Source organism: Neomonachus schauinslandi, chromosome 6, assembly GCF_002201575.2.
Source record: "Neomonachus schauinslandi chromosome 6, ASM220157v2, whole genome shotgun sequence".
NCBI lineage: Eukaryota > Metazoa > Chordata > Mammalia > Carnivora > Phocidae > Neomonachus > Neomonachus schauinslandi.
The window spans coordinates 80,483,866-80,502,561 of record NC_058408.1 but is presented as its reverse complement, the minus strand read 5'-3'; the positions used below and the strand labels follow the sequence as shown (position 1 = coordinate 80,502,561).

Here is an 18,696-nt window from a genome sequence, read left to right as displayed (position 1 = left end):
AAGCCCTAGGGGCTGAGATCCTCGGTCCCGCGTCCCGGGCGCCACGTCGTCCTCCTCTTCGGGTCCAGTCTGCGCCTTTCCCGCGACCCGACTTCGGGTCGCGCGTGTGTGGCCGCCAGCCCCGCGCCGAGGAGAGGCCGGGTGACCGGGAAGAAAGCACGTGTTCGAGCGTTGTAGCGGCCGAGGGCGCGCCTGTCATCCCCACGCCGCGCCCAGGTCCCGCGGGAGGTCCCCCGCGCGGCGTGCGGTGCGCGGAAGGCCCCGGGCGCCGCGGGCTCCGGGGCCCTCGGTGCCCCCAGCGACCTGGGCCTCTGAGGCCGGTGCTGCCTGGCGTCGCTCTTGGCCCTGTCCTCCTGTGCAGAGTGCGACTTCCCGGCTTCGCCCCTGGCCTGTGGAGGAGGAGACTCGGCGGCATGTCACCCGCGCTGCCAGAGCTGACGCCTTCCGGTAACGCTGCCACCCGCTCTCCGCGGTTGGGTTGTTTATTGACTCCTGTTGTGGGCTCCTAATCCCTGGGGTAATTTTCCTCGCCACCTGGAGACGCGCGCCAGGTTTCCTCGCGGGCGGGAGGGCGGCACCTTTGAACTGGCGGAGGAGCCGGGAGGTTCCACGTTGTTCTGCTGGATTCCTTCCCCACCTGCACCCCTTCCTCCCCAGACAGACAGACCATCAGCAGCCACGAGGCACTGCTCTCTCCCCGCGCGCCCGAAACACCTCTTCATGTCAAAGTAACTTTGCAGTTCGGTGCAACGTATTCCAGCGGGGCGCAATGAAAGTTTTGCCCGAGTTAACGTTCTCAATTCAATACATATTTATTGAGCACCTGCTGTGCTCATACAGAAAAAGTTCACGTGTTGAGGGACGGATAAGGAAACCCAGAGAACTATTTAAAACTTACAGGAAACGTTTCTTTTCCAGGGTTAGAGCAGTCGTTCTGCAAACTCCAGTGGCATAGAATCACTGTGTAAAATGAGCAGTGAGTCGTGATGCGGAGTAGCAATCTCAAGTGATTCTGATGTGGATGGCTCTGAGATTAATGAGAAAAAACGAGTTTGGCTTAAGAACTGACAATAATTTCAGCTTTATAATGAGATCTGGGCTTCTAAGGTCATCCCTGGTTAAAATCTGTGGTCAAACATACCCATAAAAACATGTGAGGTATGAGGTAGGAAAAGTAGAAAGAAGAGAACCAGTCCTAAGTAGACAGAGTATAGCTGGCTGTGGGGGAATGAGGGTGTTCAGCTTGGCAGGGGGTGAATATTGAATTCATAACTCAGAAGGAAATTTATCAGAGGTGAGCCAGTGACCCTGTTGATTCTAGGGTTCTGATGTGGGACTGGCAAAATTGTTCTTGAAACCAGTGGAAAGGTGACTGTGAAACATTTTATCACTGTTGCTATAAAAGAAGAGGTAGAGAGGCAGATCATATAGTTCTTTGAATAATATCTCTGCTTCATGACTTCTTGCCTTTCCATTTAATTAAAAAAGGAAATATGTGATTTCCCTTTCATCTAAATTTATCAGCAGCAGAATGCCTTGGCTAAATGGGGGAAATGCAGAGCTATATATTTTTGTTTTCACTGTGAGAGATGTTGGGGAGAATCTGCTCTGTTAAGAACCTGATTAGTCAGGAGTAAACTGTACAGAATGTTCGGTATGCGATGAACCGAATATAGATAAATATGAGGGTGTTTAGGTTATCATTGTTCTTCATGGAAGATCTCAGTGACTGCTCACCTTACCAAGGGAAAGGATAATTGCTAAGGTGGCTTACCCTTATGAGAAGGTTCTGGAGGGGCAGCAGTGATTAGAAGCCAGTGAATGATAACCCCCTACTGGAAAAGCTTGGGGAATACATGAGGATAAGAACAGTGAACACTTAAACCAACAAATCCGGCAGGAAGACCTCTTAGTTTCTCTAGAAGGGAAATCTTATCTCCTAAAGGATAAATAAGCATGTGGATGATGTAGAAGCAGGGGATTTTTAAGGGCCTCAGTTGGAGGGGAGTTTTGTATCCAATGCATGCAATTCCCATTTTATTATGTATCCCATTTAATCTCATTTTTTTTTAAAGATTTTATTTATTTATTTGACAGAGAGATAGCGAGAGCAGGAACACAAGCAGGGGGAGTGGGAGAAGGAGAAGCAGGCTTCCTGCCGAGCAGGGAGCCCGATGTGGGACTCAGTCCCAGGACCCTGGGATCATGACCTGAGCTGAAGGCAGACGCTTAACAACTGAGCCACCCAGGCGCCCTTAATCTCATTTTCTGTTCACAGTTCTCTTGCTCCCACAGGTGGCCTGTTTCCCATATTGCTATGTATTCATACGTTTCCTTGTACTCTAGTCTGTGTATTTTTAATTTATGTAAATAGTATCTTGGTAAGTTGACGATTTCTGACCCTTTCGCTCAGTATTCCATCGTTATCGTATAGCAGTGCAGTGTTCCCCACCAGTATCCACCACATTTTACTTGGCCATTTCCCAACATTGTCTCCAACGTGCCACTCCTACAAACATCCTCTTCGGTGTTACTGACGGATCAATCTGAGATTTTGTTTGGGAAATACACCTGGGATTGAGATTGCTGGGTTTTCCGCATACTTAATTTTTACCAAGTTCTGCTAGGCTGCTCTCCAGAATGGCTCTGTCCAGCAAGCATCCTGGAGGGTTCAGGTTTTCTTTGGCATTATCCAGTTTTCTAATTATTGTCCATCTACTGGGTGCAAATGCGTATCATCTTGTTTTAATTCACGTCTTCGCTCATGAGTTTGAGCATCTCTTCATATAGTTGCCGGGTATTATTTTCTTCTTCCTTGACTATTCGTATCTTTGTAGGGGTTCCTTGTGCATTATAGCTGTTAGTCCCTTTGAGTTTTAGACATTGCAAAATCTTCCCCCAATCCATAATCTTTTTATTATTTTTGTTTATGGTAACTTTCATTTCATAGGAATCCTTAGTTTTTATGGAATCAAATTCATCTTTTTTTTTAATATTATAGGTTGGGCTTTTTGAGACTTAATTCTTTCTCTATTCTAAGTAAGGAAGATATACTATATTTTATTTTTCCTTTTTCATGGGAATATAGTTTTATGGTATGTTATAATATTTAGTGGGTCAAATAACCTCTTTCTACTTTTTCAAAGTTAACTTAGCCTTTTCTGGACTTTTAGTCTTCCACATAAATTATAGAATATGTTTGTCAAATTTCTAATAAAAAATCAGATGTTTTGTTTAGAGTTTAAAAAAAAAAGCTTTGATTTCTTGCATATATGATGACTCCTTTCACAAGATCTCAGAACTTGTATATGTGGGGGCGAGGTTGTTTTATGGTAAATACTAAACTGTCTTAAAGACCAAAAATAGTTTATATTTCTGGATTGAGAAGTGAATACCATAGGGACCCCATGGGAAAGTGCTTAGATTTTTTATGAAAATGGGAGGAGGAATAGAGGCATGCTTTTCACCGTCAGACCTGCAGTGGGTACAGACAGACCTGCAGTGTGTACAGACGTGCGAATCTTCCCTAAGTGCAGAGAGAAGGAAAGTAGCGTAAGCCAAGCTGTAAGAGGATTATGAGGTGGAGGGTGGGGTGAATTTTGGAGCTCCCAATAGAAGACTTCTTTGAATGGGATTAGGTAGAATCTCCTACAGAGGGAGAAGGATTTGGAGCTAAAAGAGAGCAGGTCTGGGACAGTAGATGTGGGCTGTGTTGAGGGTAGCCAAGAAAAGCTGACCAAGGAGGAGGCTCCATGTTAGGAATTTTCAGGGACTCCAATCACCATAGTTTCTGTGGCTTTCCAGTAGTTCTTAGAAACCTTTTCCACACATCTTTTCCCCCTGGTTTTGAAAGTCAGATTTTTCACTTTCTTTGAAGCAGGTGTGAAGAAAAGCCTGCAGGATGAGATTGAAGCCATTCTGCGGGAGAGGATCATGGTGCTGGATGGAGGGATGGGGACCATGATTCAGCGGCATAAGCTAAGTGAAGAAGACTTCCGAGGTCACGAATTTCAAGATCACGCCAGGCCGCTGAAAGGCAACAACGACATTTTAAGTATAACGCAACCCAGTGTCATTTACCAAATCCATAAGGTATAGTATCCGCCGTGTCTCCTGTTCTCAGTCCATTATCCTATAAGCCGCTCCGCATATTGAGGGCTCTAGAAGGTACAGAAGAAAGAGGTGATTTGTTCACAAAGAAGGCGTTGGGCACACGATTAAGGTCTTGCACTGTGATGAACATTCAGGATAAGGAGATGAGAAAGGTAGTTTGTCTGCCTTCGAGACAGTTAAACTCCAGTGAAAGACCATAAAAATCTTGGGCAAATTGGGCTTTTCACATACACTACTTTACCTAAGTCACCACAATAGTCCCGATAAAGAAAAACCAAAAGGTGGTGGTTATTCTCATTTTGAAGATTTGGAAGTTGAGACTCCCAGAGCCTAATGTTAGGGAGACTTCCTCACTTGAAATCCTACGTTCTTTCATTCCATTTTTCTGTCTCCAATAAAAACGGTTAGCCGGCATAAAGAAATGAGGAACTGGGGGCGGTAGGTTTTTAAAATTTAGAAATAAACACAGAACGAAATTGTTTGATAGGTTATCATCATAATTTCATAGAATTACAACCAGAAGAGATATTGAGGTGATTGAATCTGTTTTCCTGGTCTGGATTCAGTTAGGACAAAGTGTATTTACCAGTGAAGTGAGAAAGTTTTATTTTCTGGAGAAGGGCATTGCTGTAGATGTGTTCACACTCTTCTTAAGGAAAAAAAAAAGTCATTTAAACAAATCACTTTGTGATTAAATGATCCATCGGGAATGGAAGGGATCATTCTCTTGCGTGGTCAAGACTTTGTTTTAGGTTACATGCAGAATGGCGTTCATTTGAAGAAAAGCTAAGAATGCCTTTCCTTTGCTCATAATGGGAATTCTAGGTCCTAGAAGATTGAAAATTGGTCCTTGAAAAGGTGTGGTTCTGCCAGAAGAATGGTAACTAAGTGTTTCTGCTAGGCCTTGAGAATATGTAGTTAAATCCTATTATAAAATCCTAGTCGATTGGGAATGTCATCATGGGTATGAATTGCTTGGTATGGTTACAAATACGCTTTTTTTATAAAAAAAAAATTATTTATTAGAGAGAGCACAAACAGGGAGTGGCAGGCAGAGGCAGAGGGAGAGGGAGAAGCAGAAGCAGGCTCCCCGATGAGCAAGGAGCCTGACGTAGGGCTCGATCCGAGGACCCTGGGATCATGACCTGGGCCGTAGGCAGATGCTTAATGACTGAGCCACCCGGGTGCCTCCCATATAGGAGGCACTCAATAGAGGAAAGAATCCTTGCCCTGTGTATTAGGTAGGCATCTAGATGGAACAATGAGGTTCCCATGATAGGTACATGAAACAAAAATGGCTGTAAATACAATAAAGTATACCTGGGTGTCCCATTTCTGGGGGCACATTTACTAGCTGGAGATATGGAGAGCATGTCGTGTTCATGGATGAAGAAGGTAAACAGACTGTGTTTTTTTCACACGTGGCTATTTCTAGTGGAGCTAGTGACCACAGATCAGATCCCCTGGTGTTTAATTTTAATGGAATGTCCAAGTTATATTTGTAATGTAGGTGCCTGACAGTAAGCTGCTTTGGTGGTAATGTAAATGCCTGACATCAGGCTTTGGATTGCCAAGATATCCATTTCAGAGACATCTCTTGTATTAAACATGACGCTGCTACTTGCTGAACAACTAGATAGCAGGCTGCTCCCACCCATGAGTTCCACTCTTGGGGAGACCTGGATGACCCAGACAACTGACGGTTCTCATTTTTCCCTTTCCACACCCTGATCCCCACTCTTCCGTTTTAAATTCAGCAGTAAAGAGTGAAACTGTGAAACCCTAGGTGCCCCATCCTTGTACCCCCCAAGAAGGCAGAACCCCATGTCTGTGCTCAGCACCCCCACCGCCCATCTGCCCTCGCCCTTTGAAGCATGGCCCTGGGCATACCTGTACCCTCCAGGACTTGTGAGTAATATACCTTTTTCTCCCAAAAGTTCCCATGGTTGTTGCTGACATACCACAAGGGCTGGTGTCACCACACCTTGGGCTCTGCCCAGGGAAACGTGTGTGGGAGCTGTCCGCAGGGAGTGCGGGTGAGCACCTCAGGCATTGCTAGCCCATAGCAGCTCTCTCAGGAGACAGAAGTCAGAGCCTCTGTTAGCATCTACAAATGCTGTCCTTCACGTCCTCCTTGACTCCTGACAGCGTTCTCCATGAGAGAAGTGAGGAGTAAAGAAATTCAGTAGCGTGCCTCAGATCACACGTTTTTTAAACTGGCAAGAATAGGTTTGGAAATTGGCAAGAATAGGTTTGGAATAGGTTTGGAATAGAGGGACGTCCTGCCTGGAGTCCCCAAGTGAGGATATTGAGCCAGGAGAAAAGGCACAGAGAGAGGATGAAGAGCTAGAAGAAATCCCTACATACTTACCTGTAGAAAACTATACAGTGTGGAAATTTTCAAATCTACACAAAATTGGAGAAAACTGTGAACGTAGAAATTTTTTTCCCTAATTGTAAAGACAAAACATGTTTATTGCTTAAAAAAAAAGTAGATAATAAAAGAGGGATGCCTGGGTGGCTCAGATGGTTAAACATCTGCCTTCGGCTCAGGTCATGATTTCAGTGTCCTGGGATCAAGCCCCACATCGGGCTCCCTGCTGAGTGGGGAGCCTGCTTCTCCCTCTCCCTCTACCCTGCTGCTCCCCCTGCTTGTGCTCTCTCTATCTCTTTGACAAATAAATAAATAAAATCTTAGAAAAAAAAAAAAAAAGAAAATCATAAAAGAGAAAATCAAAACCAGGACATATCAATACCAAGACATAACTACTATCCATTCACATATTTTAACTTACATTTTAATCTAGTATTTATACTGGGATTTTAAAAATTAAATTTTAATTATATTCCTTTGTACTATTTTATAATTTGTATTTTTATCTGTATACATGAGCATTAAATATTCTGAAACATGGTTTAATAACTTCATAATGTATTCTATGTATATATTATTAATTACTTAACTAATTCACTTATTCCTAAGCTTTAATGTTGTTTCCAGTTTTTCTTGTTCTTTTTCTTTTAATTTAATTTGCTCTCATAAAACAAAACCCATAGATGAGAATAAATTCACTTTTGACCACTACTCCAAATTTCTATTTTTTCTCCTGAGATAACCATTTACATTAATTGCTGTATGTCTTTCCAGATTTCTTTGTTACGCATTTACATATATATGCATACATATGCGTACGCATATATATGTGCATATGTATATGTGTATACATATTTACCTGTAGAAAACTCATACTGTTGTATACATGTATGCTTTACACTTAATGGTGTCCCATTTTACATATCAATCAATTTTGGTTTCTACTCAATATTTTTGGAGATCTTTCCATGTCAGTATATGTAGCTATACACAATGTTTTTAACTGCCACAAAGCATGTTATAAAATGGATACATTCTAGCTTATTTAGTTTTTTCCAGTGGTGGATATTTAGGATGTTTGTGACTTATTATAAATATGTGTAAATCTTGGTTTTCATTTCCCAGCTATTTTGTAAACAGGTGTTCATCAGTTGGGGAGGGGTTGGGTTTAGTCACTATTGGAAAATCAAGGGAGTTGAGGGATTCCAGAGTGTTCATCGCACTGAGGTTGTGGAGGTGTCGTCCAAAGAGTGAAATGAGGAAGATGGGTTTCGAACAGGGAGGATAGGAAGGCACCGAGATCCTCAGGGTTCTAGAAGGAGTGCTGATCTGGCTCAGAGGGACCCGCAGAGAGAGAGACTGAAACAATTACGGGCAGGACTGGGCTCTCAGACGTAGAGCCGTTGCCAGTGGGGATCAAATTGTGCTGAGGCTGGAGCGCGCCATCCTGGGTCAGAACTTGTGTCATCACACAGCCATGCCATGGAGCTGGGTTCTAGTACTTTCCATGAGAAACTGGAACTCAGGGTTTAAGGAACTTGATTCCATTCACCCAGCTTAGCATGTGAACTGTGTCTGAATTCAAGCTCTGCGTTTGTTTATTTATACCACATTCCTCTCTCTGAAATCCTTGCATCTTTTTGCATCTCTGGCCTCTAGTGCAGGGCCTGCGCTTAGGGAGCAGTCACAAGGTGTTTGGTGGGGATGAACAGATGTGTTTATTGTTGGGCGACAGGGGCTTTGAAACTCCGAGCACTGACATTGCTATCTCGTTGCAGGATTACTTGCTGGCTGGGGCAGATATCATCGAAACAAACACTTTTAGCAGCACTCACATTGCCCAAGCAGACTATGGCCTTGAACACTTGGTAAGAATGCCCTTGTTCTCAAACTAAGATGTTTCTGGGCATTTACTGCCTTGATAGTTGCTGGTGAGAAAACCATCAGACGCTGCAGCGTCAAGCTGATGCCTGTGGTCAGACTGGGAAAACGCTTTGAATCTCTCTGCTTATGAACACAGCAGACCATTCATTTCTAACTGATTTCTTTTATGGGCAAGTAATCAGGTAAAAATGATACTTATTAAGCAGTGGCTGCTGATAAAGGCACAATGATCAGCTGTGTGTGCACCCTTTTTATGCCCTGGGTGGCAGGTTTTTTTTTTTTAATTGTGGCAAAACACGTGTAACATAAAATTGACCATCTTAGCCATTTTTAAGTGTATGGTTCAGTGGGATTAAATATATTCATGTTGCTATGCAGCCAGCACCACCATCCATCTCCAGAACTCTTGTCATCTTGTAAAACTGAAGCTCTGTACGCATTACATTCAGTAACTCCCCGTCCTCCCCTCACCCCCCTGGGCCCCAGAAACCACCCCTGTACTTTCTTTCTCTATGAATTTGACTCCTCTAGGTACCCCACGTAAATGGACTCGTACAGTTTTTGTCCTTTTATGACTCTTAGCTTAACGTTCACTCATGTTGTAGCAAGTGTCAGAATTTCCTTTTTAAGGCTGCATAATGCTCCCCTGTATGTATGTGTGTGTGTGTGTGTGTATTACATTTTGTTTATCCATTCGTTTGTTAGGGACACTTGGGTTGATTCCACCTTTTGGTGATTGTGAACAGTGTGGCTGTGAACATGGGTGTACAGAAAATGTTTGCATCCCTGCTTTCATTTCCTTTGAATATATACTCAGAAGTGGTAATTCTGTTGCCTTTTTTGAGAAACCACCATACTGTTTTCCACATTGGCTGCACCATTTTATATTCCCACCAGCAGTATGCAAGGATTCCAAGTTTTGTACGGCTTTATTGACACTTGTTATCTTCTGTTTTTTCATTTTGTTTTTTTTTTTGATAGTAGCCATCCTAGTGGGTGTGGGGTGAAGGATCTGGTTTCTTTTTAATCAATATGATGCTCCTTTTTCAAATTTTGTAAAATGTGGATGATGGGAGTACATAGTAGATGCTGCCGTACCCACGTCTGTGTGGGATTTTTCCCGACGCATGCCTCTGTTTTCATGCAACACTGATTTCTCTCATGATGTTGGGACTTTGTGAGATCTCGCGTCTTTTGGGTTATCAAGGGAAAATGATTAGTTTTGTGTGATTTAGGGCAGGAGTTGGCAAACTTTTTCTGTAAAGGGCCAGATAAGTGAATATTTTAGGCTTTGTGGGCCATATACAGCAACCACTCAACTCTGTTATTATAGTGCAAGAGCAACAGTAAACAATATGCAAACGAATGAGCTTGATTGTATCCCAGTAAAACTTTATTTATAAAACTGGCCTAGGCTAGATTTGCCCTGGGACCTATAGAGTTTGCCAACCCCTATTTTAGGATATTCTGGTTTCTTAATTACCACGGTGCATAGGATCTGAGAAGGGCTCATGAAGACCACAAGTCTAGCACCTTCTAACCTGTTCTGGGAAAGGGTTTCAGCAGGCCTATGAACCTCTTTAAATTGTAGGCATTATTTTGTGTGTATGTGCATACTTTTTATTTCCTAGTGAGGGGGTTCATGGCCCTTTACCAAATTCTAAAGAGGCTAATAATCTGCGAAAAGTTCGGAACCCCTGAGTACAACCACTGTATAGAGAAGGAAGTCAGGGCCCGGAGAAGTGGCTAAGGGAACTGCCCAGGCAGGCCCTGAGAGAGCTGGTCCTCGAACCCCCGTCTCCTGTCTCTGAAGCCTGTGCTTTTTCCATTCCTGTGCTTTCTCTGATTCGCAGAGGATTTAACTGCATCAGCTTACTCTTTGACATACCAGATGTCCAAGAGATTGCCCTTTTTCTAATAGTTAGCTCATGGCTAAGGGGAAGAAGCTCAGAGTGGTTCTCAAGGACTCTTGGCTCTCCTGCTTCCTTCTTGGCTAAGATTTCGCTCAGACCTCCTATTAATTCACTCGACATTTTCTGTACACCCATGTTCACAGCCACACTGTTCGCAATCACCAAAAGGTGGAATCAACCCAAGTGTCCTTTTTTATGTCCTTTACTCGACATAAAAAACTGGGTTTTATAAGGTCACGAATCCCTAATTTATTGGGTGGAGGGAGAGAAGTGCTAGCTAACGTTTGTGTTGATGTGTAGGCCTACCAGATGAACAAGTGCTCTGCGGGGGTGGCCAGAAAGGCAGCCGAGGAGGTGTCTCTCCAGACAGGTAAGGCACGGCTGCAAGGATGGCTCCTTTGAGAGTCGCAGCTATCATGCGCTGTCATCATTGCGCTTTTCCCTTCCATGACAAGTGGCCCACCAGCAACACTTCAGATGCTGTTTCGTACCTGTGGGTAGGTGACTTCTTTGCAGTTTCATAATCAAGCCCTCCCCGGTCTCTCTGAATTGATTCTGTCACCCTGGGTTTTGGGCTTGGGGTTTCCTCTACTGCGGGTTCCAGCTTCACTTTGTAGCTATAGCTACTTTTTCTTTTCATAGTTATAGCTTCTTCGCATGTTTACAGCTAAGGTGATTTTTCTCCTTTTGGAAGCACATTCAGGTGACAGTTGCCTGCTCTGGTTATGTCGGTTAACATTAAGATATTTGATGTTCTCAAATATCTTTGAAGCTACCATCGTCCTTGTGATTGGCTTCTGTAGGTGAAGAGCCATTGCCTTTTGAGCATGTTCTGTGTCCTATCCCTAATGTCCTTGAAGGCTCTGTGCAGCACACACAGGAGTGTGGTATGAGACTCAGCCTTGCTGGAACGTGAAAAGCAGCCTCTTGAAATAACTACCCTCCTGGCTGGCTGCCATAACATGACTTGGGCGCCAGCTGGTGGGGAGGCTCTGAGGGAGGGAAAGGAATAGAAGAAATATATGGAGCCCCTTAAGATTTGGAAATGTAAAATTATTGCCAACAGGGGAAAATATAAAGCAAAATTGCTAGGAAGTGAGGCACAGCATACTAATGAAGAAAGACCGAAGCAATTTATGGGAACTCTGCCTCTGGGAGATAGTGTTTAAATCCACGGATGTGCATAGACTGTTACCCCAACAGAGTCGCGGGTCAGAGAATGTGAAACCAGCGAAAGCAGGGAAAGATAAGGACATTTTTCTTATACGCACATTATTGTTCAGCTTTGGGCAAGGTAACCTGTTCAAAGGCTGGGTTATCAACTCGTTGGTAATCTTCACCACTTAAGTTGTAAAGCGTAACCCAGGTTACTGAGTGGTTACCATCACCAAAGGTGATGGGCCGTGTTCCCCCGGCTTCAGTTATGACATGTAGATGAACCTAACTTTTGAGGCTCTTTTAGAAGCACCTGGACTCTAGCCCGGAGGAAAGGTTATTAAAGAATTATTAAAAGAGTGCTTACAGTAAGATTTGACCAGTTTCATATTTTAATTTTAGGCTTTATAATTGTTAATCCTGATCTAATAGTCTCCCCCCAGTGAAGGGCCTGCAGCCCGATACTGGAGAGCATTTCAAGTTGAACACTACTGTGAGGAGCTTTTGTAGAATCTGTGTTAGGTTCAGGACCTTCAAGATTCCTTAAGAGTAAGGGGAGGTAATTTATCCAAACACGGCTGTGGAGATAAAAAAGAGTTACTGAAACGCTTTGAAGCCCGATAGGTGAGAATTCGGAGTCTTTTGGATTGGCGTGGCAATCAGCTGTATACATCCCTGTATTTCATAATTTTCCCGGTGGGGTCCGGGATAGCTCCTATCCTCGGATACACATTTGCAGTCAAATCTGTGCATTGTCTCACTGAGTGTGATAAAGACTTTAAAGAGCCTCTTGTTGGTCCAGGAGAAGTCGTTTTCTTGTCAAATGAATTAAGAAAATAATCTGTGCTCTTGTATTTCCGAGTTGTGGATAAAGGATTATAGACCTATGTTCTAGGGGAAAATCTTATGGCCTATTGAGTCACAACAAAAAGGTCAAGCTCTTTAGAGATTTTTACATTTGGTTTTCTTTTCCCAAAGGAATTAAGAGGTTTGTGGCAGGAGCTCTGGGTCCAACTAATAAGACACTGTCTGTGTCCCCGTCTGTGGAGAGACCAGATTACAGGAACATTAGTGAGTATTGTAAATAATCTTTGACCTCCTGCAAGTACGTCTGTGTTTCAGTGATCTTAAAATCTGTAAAATGGGACCAATAATAGGCTCTTCCTCAGGGTTATTGTGACTTAATGGACATAAAGGGCTTATAATGGTCCCTGGAATGTAGTAAACATCTAAATAAAAAGATCTTGTTATTATTACTACTTTTATTATTTCAAATGTACATGGTATTGTGATCATGCTTCTTTATCACCTGAGGAAAGGAAACTAATCAAGAGAAAGCTTTAAACTGAGAAGTTGAGCAAATATGGACACTAGGCCTTGGTCTATTATGGGATAACCCACTGGGCCCCCATTTTATGTCAGAAATCACTCCAAACTATATAAACATACTAGCATTGTTGACATTATAAACTAATGTATAGAAACATACTTACATTGAGATTTCATGAAAAAATCTAGATATCTAGGTCAATTTCTTAAGCATCAAGACAATGAAATACAAAAAGAATTAAACTTAGCTGAATAGTACTGATACTTTGTATGGTGAAGAATTTTGTGTAGATGACAAGTTCAGGCAAGTATGGTTTGTAGGTTTTTGGTTATAGAACTTTCCATGTGCTGATATCATAGTTCTTCACTAGGGGTTGCTCATACTGGGCTTATGCGTGATCGATGCCCTCTTTGATCCAGGCATGACCACGAGGGGCTAAGTTTTCCTTTCTCTTGTGCTGTATACAGCAAGCATAAAGGTACTACTTGGGTTTTCCTATTGAATAACCAAGTCTTTGTCTTTTTTTCATTGGGAGGTAAATGGGGAGAGGGATGACCTCTCAAATGGAAATGGACAACTCAAGATGTTTCTAAAAAAAATTGTACCCAGGAATGATTGAACACTTTGGTTTCAGACTGAAATTGCCCTTCAAGGCAGGTTTTCTCTCAGGCAGGAGTGAAGTCCACAGGACTGAAGCCTTTTACCACAGCCAGTGTGAGAGAATGTGACTAGACCTGCCATCTTTCCAAGTCAGGGTGATGTGTTTCTCTACTTATTCCTCGCACTCATCCCTTAACTGGACTGATTAAAACCATTCCTAGGAAGAATGATGTACCTTGAAGGTGTTGAAAATAAGGTACAGGGCTCATTAAACCATGTACCTGCTCACTCACTCATTCTTGGCTCATACGTGGGATGTGGAGGTTGTGTGGTAAGTGTTTAGGAGTGACTGTGTTCAGTCTACAGGTTTCATTAACATCAATGCTCCATTTCTTTATTTGGTTTCTCACAAAAGGTGATGTCCTTAAATTAAGCATTAGAAACCAGCAATAGTTAGCTGACAGGTGCCAGGCCTGAACATAGCATGTCCTGATCATTGAGAGGATTTTTATGACTGGATGCGATTTATTTTTTGCAGCATTTGATGAGCTCGTTGAAGCATACAAAGAGCAGGCCAAAGGGCTTCTGGATGGTGGGGTTGATATCTTACTCATTGAAACTATTTTTGATACCGCTAATGCCAAGGTGAGTTAAGGGAGATGAAAGGGACAGCTGGGGTGGGGGCTGTGATGAGTCCCCCAGTGGGGCGAGAAGCCATTGTCAAAGTTAAATAAAAGTCTTCTGTTCCATTCTATTTTTGAGCATTTCTAGTTGAGGCCAGTGGGATGAGAAAAACCTCAAAAGATTATCTTTTTAACTTTCAAAAGCATTTTTTTTAATTATGAAAGTAAATACACATATAGCTATTAATTAGGTGCACATATGCAGATGTAGTAAATATATATACATGGTTCTAAATTTAAAATGTACGTAAATGTATGGAGTGAAAACTAAATATCCTTCCTTTTCCTATTCCCTGGGCATCAAGGTCTTTCCTGGGTCAGCTATTACCGGCGTGGGGGTCCTGATAGAGATGCTACGCAGGTAGAGGAAAGTGTGACATTACATTCTTTCGATTATTGAGGGACAGGTTGTCCCCATGACGCGTCAAATTTATTTTGGAGTGAGGAATGTGGTAGAGATCTAACTAGGTACTCTTTTTCTCTAAGGTTTACCTAGTTTTCTTAACACCATCTATTAAATATCCTACCATTTCCTAGTGATAGGAATCGTGTACCACCCTAAATTCAGAAGTGCATCTGGGTAGAATCTATTCCAGTCATCTGTCTGATGTCACACTCCTATCCTGCTATTTTCCGTACCATTGCGATTAAAATACCTCTTGAATAACTGGTAGACTTTCATTAACTTCCCTCACCCTCTGTTTTTCCCCCAGAATTTTCCTGGTTATTCTTCCTCATTTACTTTTCCATAAGATCTTTAGGATCAACTTGGCTAGTTCTTAAAAAAACAACAACAACAACAACAACAACTCATGTTGTTGATTTAATACCTTTCTGTGCGAAAGAAACCCACCATCCCCATGAAAGGAATACATTATAGACAGGTTGCATTCTGACTTCAGCAAATGATGAAAATGTGCACGTCTTGGAATCAGGAAATACAGTGATCAAAAGAAGGAGAAGATGTTCCCTGGAACTTAATGCATCACGGGCATGCACTGAGTTACTTAGCATTAGTACCTACACAGCCCATTCTGAGCTCACTCTAATTTGCACGGGAACAGCGTGTGCTGTTCATTTCTGTACCTCCCGTGTATCTGTGAGGATGTGGATGGTGGAGGCATTCTTATTCATCTATTTTTAATTTTGACTGGGAGAAGGAAGAAAGAGCATAGATCTTGAGCTCCTCTTTGGAGAAAATATTAGTTTGTAGTAAACTCTGAGCCAGCATCTGTTTTGTTTCAGTAGGTACTGTGTTCTCCTCGAGAAAGGGGTATCAGTATCGTACCTTACAGAGAGGATGCGTGTCTGTCCCAGAGTGTGCAATGTTGATCACATCTAGAGAGGTTTTGGAAAAGGGAGCATTCTCATCAGCCAGTTAGACTGACCGGGGACACAGTCTCTCAGAAATAAAGATGTTCTTTTTCCCACTGACAGGCTGCCTTGTTTGCACTCCAAACACTTTTTGAAGAGGAATATCGCCCCCGGCCTATCTTTGTAAGTTCTAAAATTTGCATGATGATTTTTGTCTTTTATTATTAATACTGTCAACTTGAGGGTAGGGTTTTTGTTTTCCTGGCATAGGAGAACTAGCTGCAGTATCTTTAAGGAACCACCCACTTCAGCTTCCTCTGTTCACCTTCCTCCTACTGGCAGCTGTAAACCAGTAGCTGTCTCAGCTCTGGAAATGCAAAGAAGGTGAACCCAGAAGTGGCTGGTGGAAGGCAGGCTATTCGAAAGAAGCCTGGCTGAATTGGTCCCCTGAAGTCAAAGGCTTCGGGACTCCCTCTGATAGGGCCCCAGGAGAGGTGGGCTTGCATGCTGACTGAAATTCCCAGATTGGATGACACCAGCCTGCAAGTAGACAGACCCCCGGGAGAGTCCCAAGATTGCTTGGTGGGAAAAGACTAGAATCAAATCAAGGGGTGTTAGACGAAGCAGGGGAAATAGCCAGGACAGCCTGAGGTCTCTGGTAAAGCCTTCTGCGATGGGACTGGATGTGTGAATTCTAAAGCTTTGTTGGTCATTGCTTTTGCCTCAGTGACTTTCCCTGTTTTCTGTGTTTATGGCTTCCTGACTCCTCCCCACAATCCCTTTGCCCATGTCCTTTCTGACCATGATGAAAAGTGCTTTCTGTGGGAGAGTTCCACACTCCCCTTCCTCGTAAAAGAACAGTTTTCTGTTTTTATTTCATCTTTGTGTCCGTGTTCTTAATTTGAGCCTCTGTTGTTGACTGAGTTTACTTTGTTAATTCAGATTTCAGGGACAATTATTGATAAAAGTGGGCGAACTCTTTCCGGACAGACAGGAGAGGCATTTGTCATCAGTGTGTCTCACGCAGACCCACTCTGGTAAGTGATCATTCTTTCCTTGACCCCATTCCTTTTAGAGGGATCTTTTCTCATGGCAACAAAAATCGCTGCTGCGTATTTCCACTGAACCACCCGCATGGGATGTTGGATTTCTGGGAAGTACATTCAGACTTTTCTTAAGGGTGTCAGAAGACCCCTGCCTGAATGAGTCAGTTTGAGGGGCTGGGCAAGTGCTCCTGCCCCTTGGATCAGGCACACGGTTGGCTGTTTGTAAGTGCGCCCCTCACAATTTAAGGCTGTGCTTGGCTCAGTCGTAATGCTACAAAAACAGTGCTTACATTCCTAGGGCAGGGCTTTGCAAAGTGTTTTATCTCCATGCTTATGGAGCAAACAGAAGCAGTCCAGCTTGGAATAAGGTGGGAATTCTAAAGCTCAGATTTTTATCTTTAAAATTAACTTGGCTTTGGGGCGCCTGGGTGGCACAGTCAGTTAAGTGTCCGTCTCTTGGTTTCTGCTCAAGTCCTGATCTCAGGGTCCTGGAATCAAGCCCCGCGTCAGGCTCCACACTCAGCAGGGAGTCTGCTTGAGATTCTCGCTTTCCCTCCTGTTCGTGCTCTCTCTTTAAAATAAATAAATCTTAAAAAAAAATTCACCTGGCTTTTACATTCTATTTTTCTTGTCAGAAATGTTTTAAATTACATACCATGAATGAAACAAAACCTCCAAGAGTGTACACTGTTGTCATCTGTGCCTTTTCCACACATGTACTGATCTTCCTGCCTGAAAGCTGTGCCTGCCTCCCCCACCCCCCAACACACACACACACACACACACACACACACACACACACACACGGAGTCATGCTCTGCCGGATCCTGGCTCCTTCCTTCCTGGAAGCTGTGCCTGTCCCCGCCCAACACACTCACACTCACACACACACACACACAGAGTCATGCTCTGCTGGATCCTGGCTCCTTCCCTCCTGGAAGCTGTGCCTGTCCCCGCCCAGCACACACACACACATACACACACACACACACACACACCTTGTTAGCTTTTAAGAATCCTCTCCAGGGTCTTTTCCAGGGAACTCTCCCTCTCTGACTAGCCCAGGTTGATGTCCTCAGAGCACTCTGTTTACTTTATTATAGTCTTTGCCGTAAAAATAATAGTAATAGGCATTTATTGAGTTTGCTGATTTAAGTGCTTTATGTGACTGACTTCTTTTAATTCCAGCAACAACACCTTGAGCTGGGCCCTGCTGTTCATGTCCTCATTTTGATGAGAAGGGGACAGAGATGCTCGGAGGTTGTGACTTGCCCAGCGTGCAGTCAGTAGTGGGTCTAGCATAGGGGCATGCTCACAGCCATGGGCTCTACTACTCTTTATCAGTTATTTGATATTGTTTTTTTTTTCATGTTCTAATGTTTCTAATTTCATGACATGCCTTACAGTTGAGTTAGTGTGGTTGTGTGATTTCTTTTTTTTTTTTTTTAAAGATTTTATTTATTTATTTGACAGAGAGAGACACAGCGAGAGAGGGAACACAAGCAGGGGGAGTGGGAGAGGGAGAGGGAGAAGCAGGCTTCCCGCCGAGCAGGGAGCCCCATGTGGGGCTCGATCCCAGGACCCTGGGATCATGACCTGAGCCGAAGGCAGACGCTTAACGACTGAGCCACCCAGGCGCCCCGGTTGTGTGATTTCTTAAAAGCTGCTGTAATTTAGAGTGCATTGTTATCCATTTGACTGGGCCTGATAATTAAGAAAGTAACTGTATTGAACTGGACTGTGATTGACCCCTTAACAGCTTATGAGCTTTTCCAAAGCAATCTCTTCATCATCTTTATGTCTCTAGTGCTTAACAGAGTCCTTGGCATGTAGGATGGCTACAGTAAATGTTTAACAGGAAAACTGGGGATAGGAAAATGTAGGGGTCTCTGAGGACAAACCTTATCTAGTTTACTTTCGATTTTTTTTGTCTTTCCTCATATATTTTGAGCATTCCTCCTTTTATTCTCTTGCTCTCTTCCCCACCCCCTTTACTGAGTCTTAATTTGTGATCTGGTTGGAACCCCTAGATGTGTAGATGAAACCCCCTGCATTGCCCCAAGTGTCATGTTGCTCTTTAGTCTTCTTGACTGTTCCCAGAGGACATCCTTAGAGGATGTTCTCCCACTCCCTGCCTCACCGGCGGGAATCCAAGGATGATATTTTAATGGAGTTTCAAAAATTTATATTTCTGTTCCTTAAGCAAACATGCAATGAATTCTAACTTTTGACCCTCTCAGTGGTTTCATTTTTTTTTTTTTTATTATTGTTATCCTGTAATTCT

General features: G+C 43.2%; 1 protein-coding gene across 2 annotated transcripts in view; it reads left to right on the top strand.

Moving 5' to 3' along the window:
* Positions 1-413: 413 nt before the first annotated feature.
* MTR (5-methyltetrahydrofolate-homocysteine methyltransferase) overlaps positions 414-18,696 on the top strand; it is a 94,480-nt gene continuing 76,197 nt past the window's right edge. For both annotated transcript variants that reach the window (XM_021696095.1, XM_021696094.1), the window contains exons 1-8: positions 414-447; positions 3,878-4,092; positions 8,266-8,355; positions 10,585-10,654; positions 12,418-12,510; positions 13,908-14,014; positions 15,490-15,549; positions 16,309-16,403. In XM_021696095.1, coding sequence (XP_021551770.1) covers positions 414-447; positions 3,878-4,092; positions 8,266-8,355; positions 10,585-10,654; positions 12,418-12,510; positions 13,908-14,014; positions 15,490-15,549; positions 16,309-16,403 — 764 coding nt within the window. The remainder of the gene's footprint in view (positions 448-3,877; positions 4,093-8,265; positions 8,356-10,584; positions 10,655-12,417; positions 12,511-13,907; positions 14,015-15,489; positions 15,550-16,308; positions 16,404-18,696) is intronic.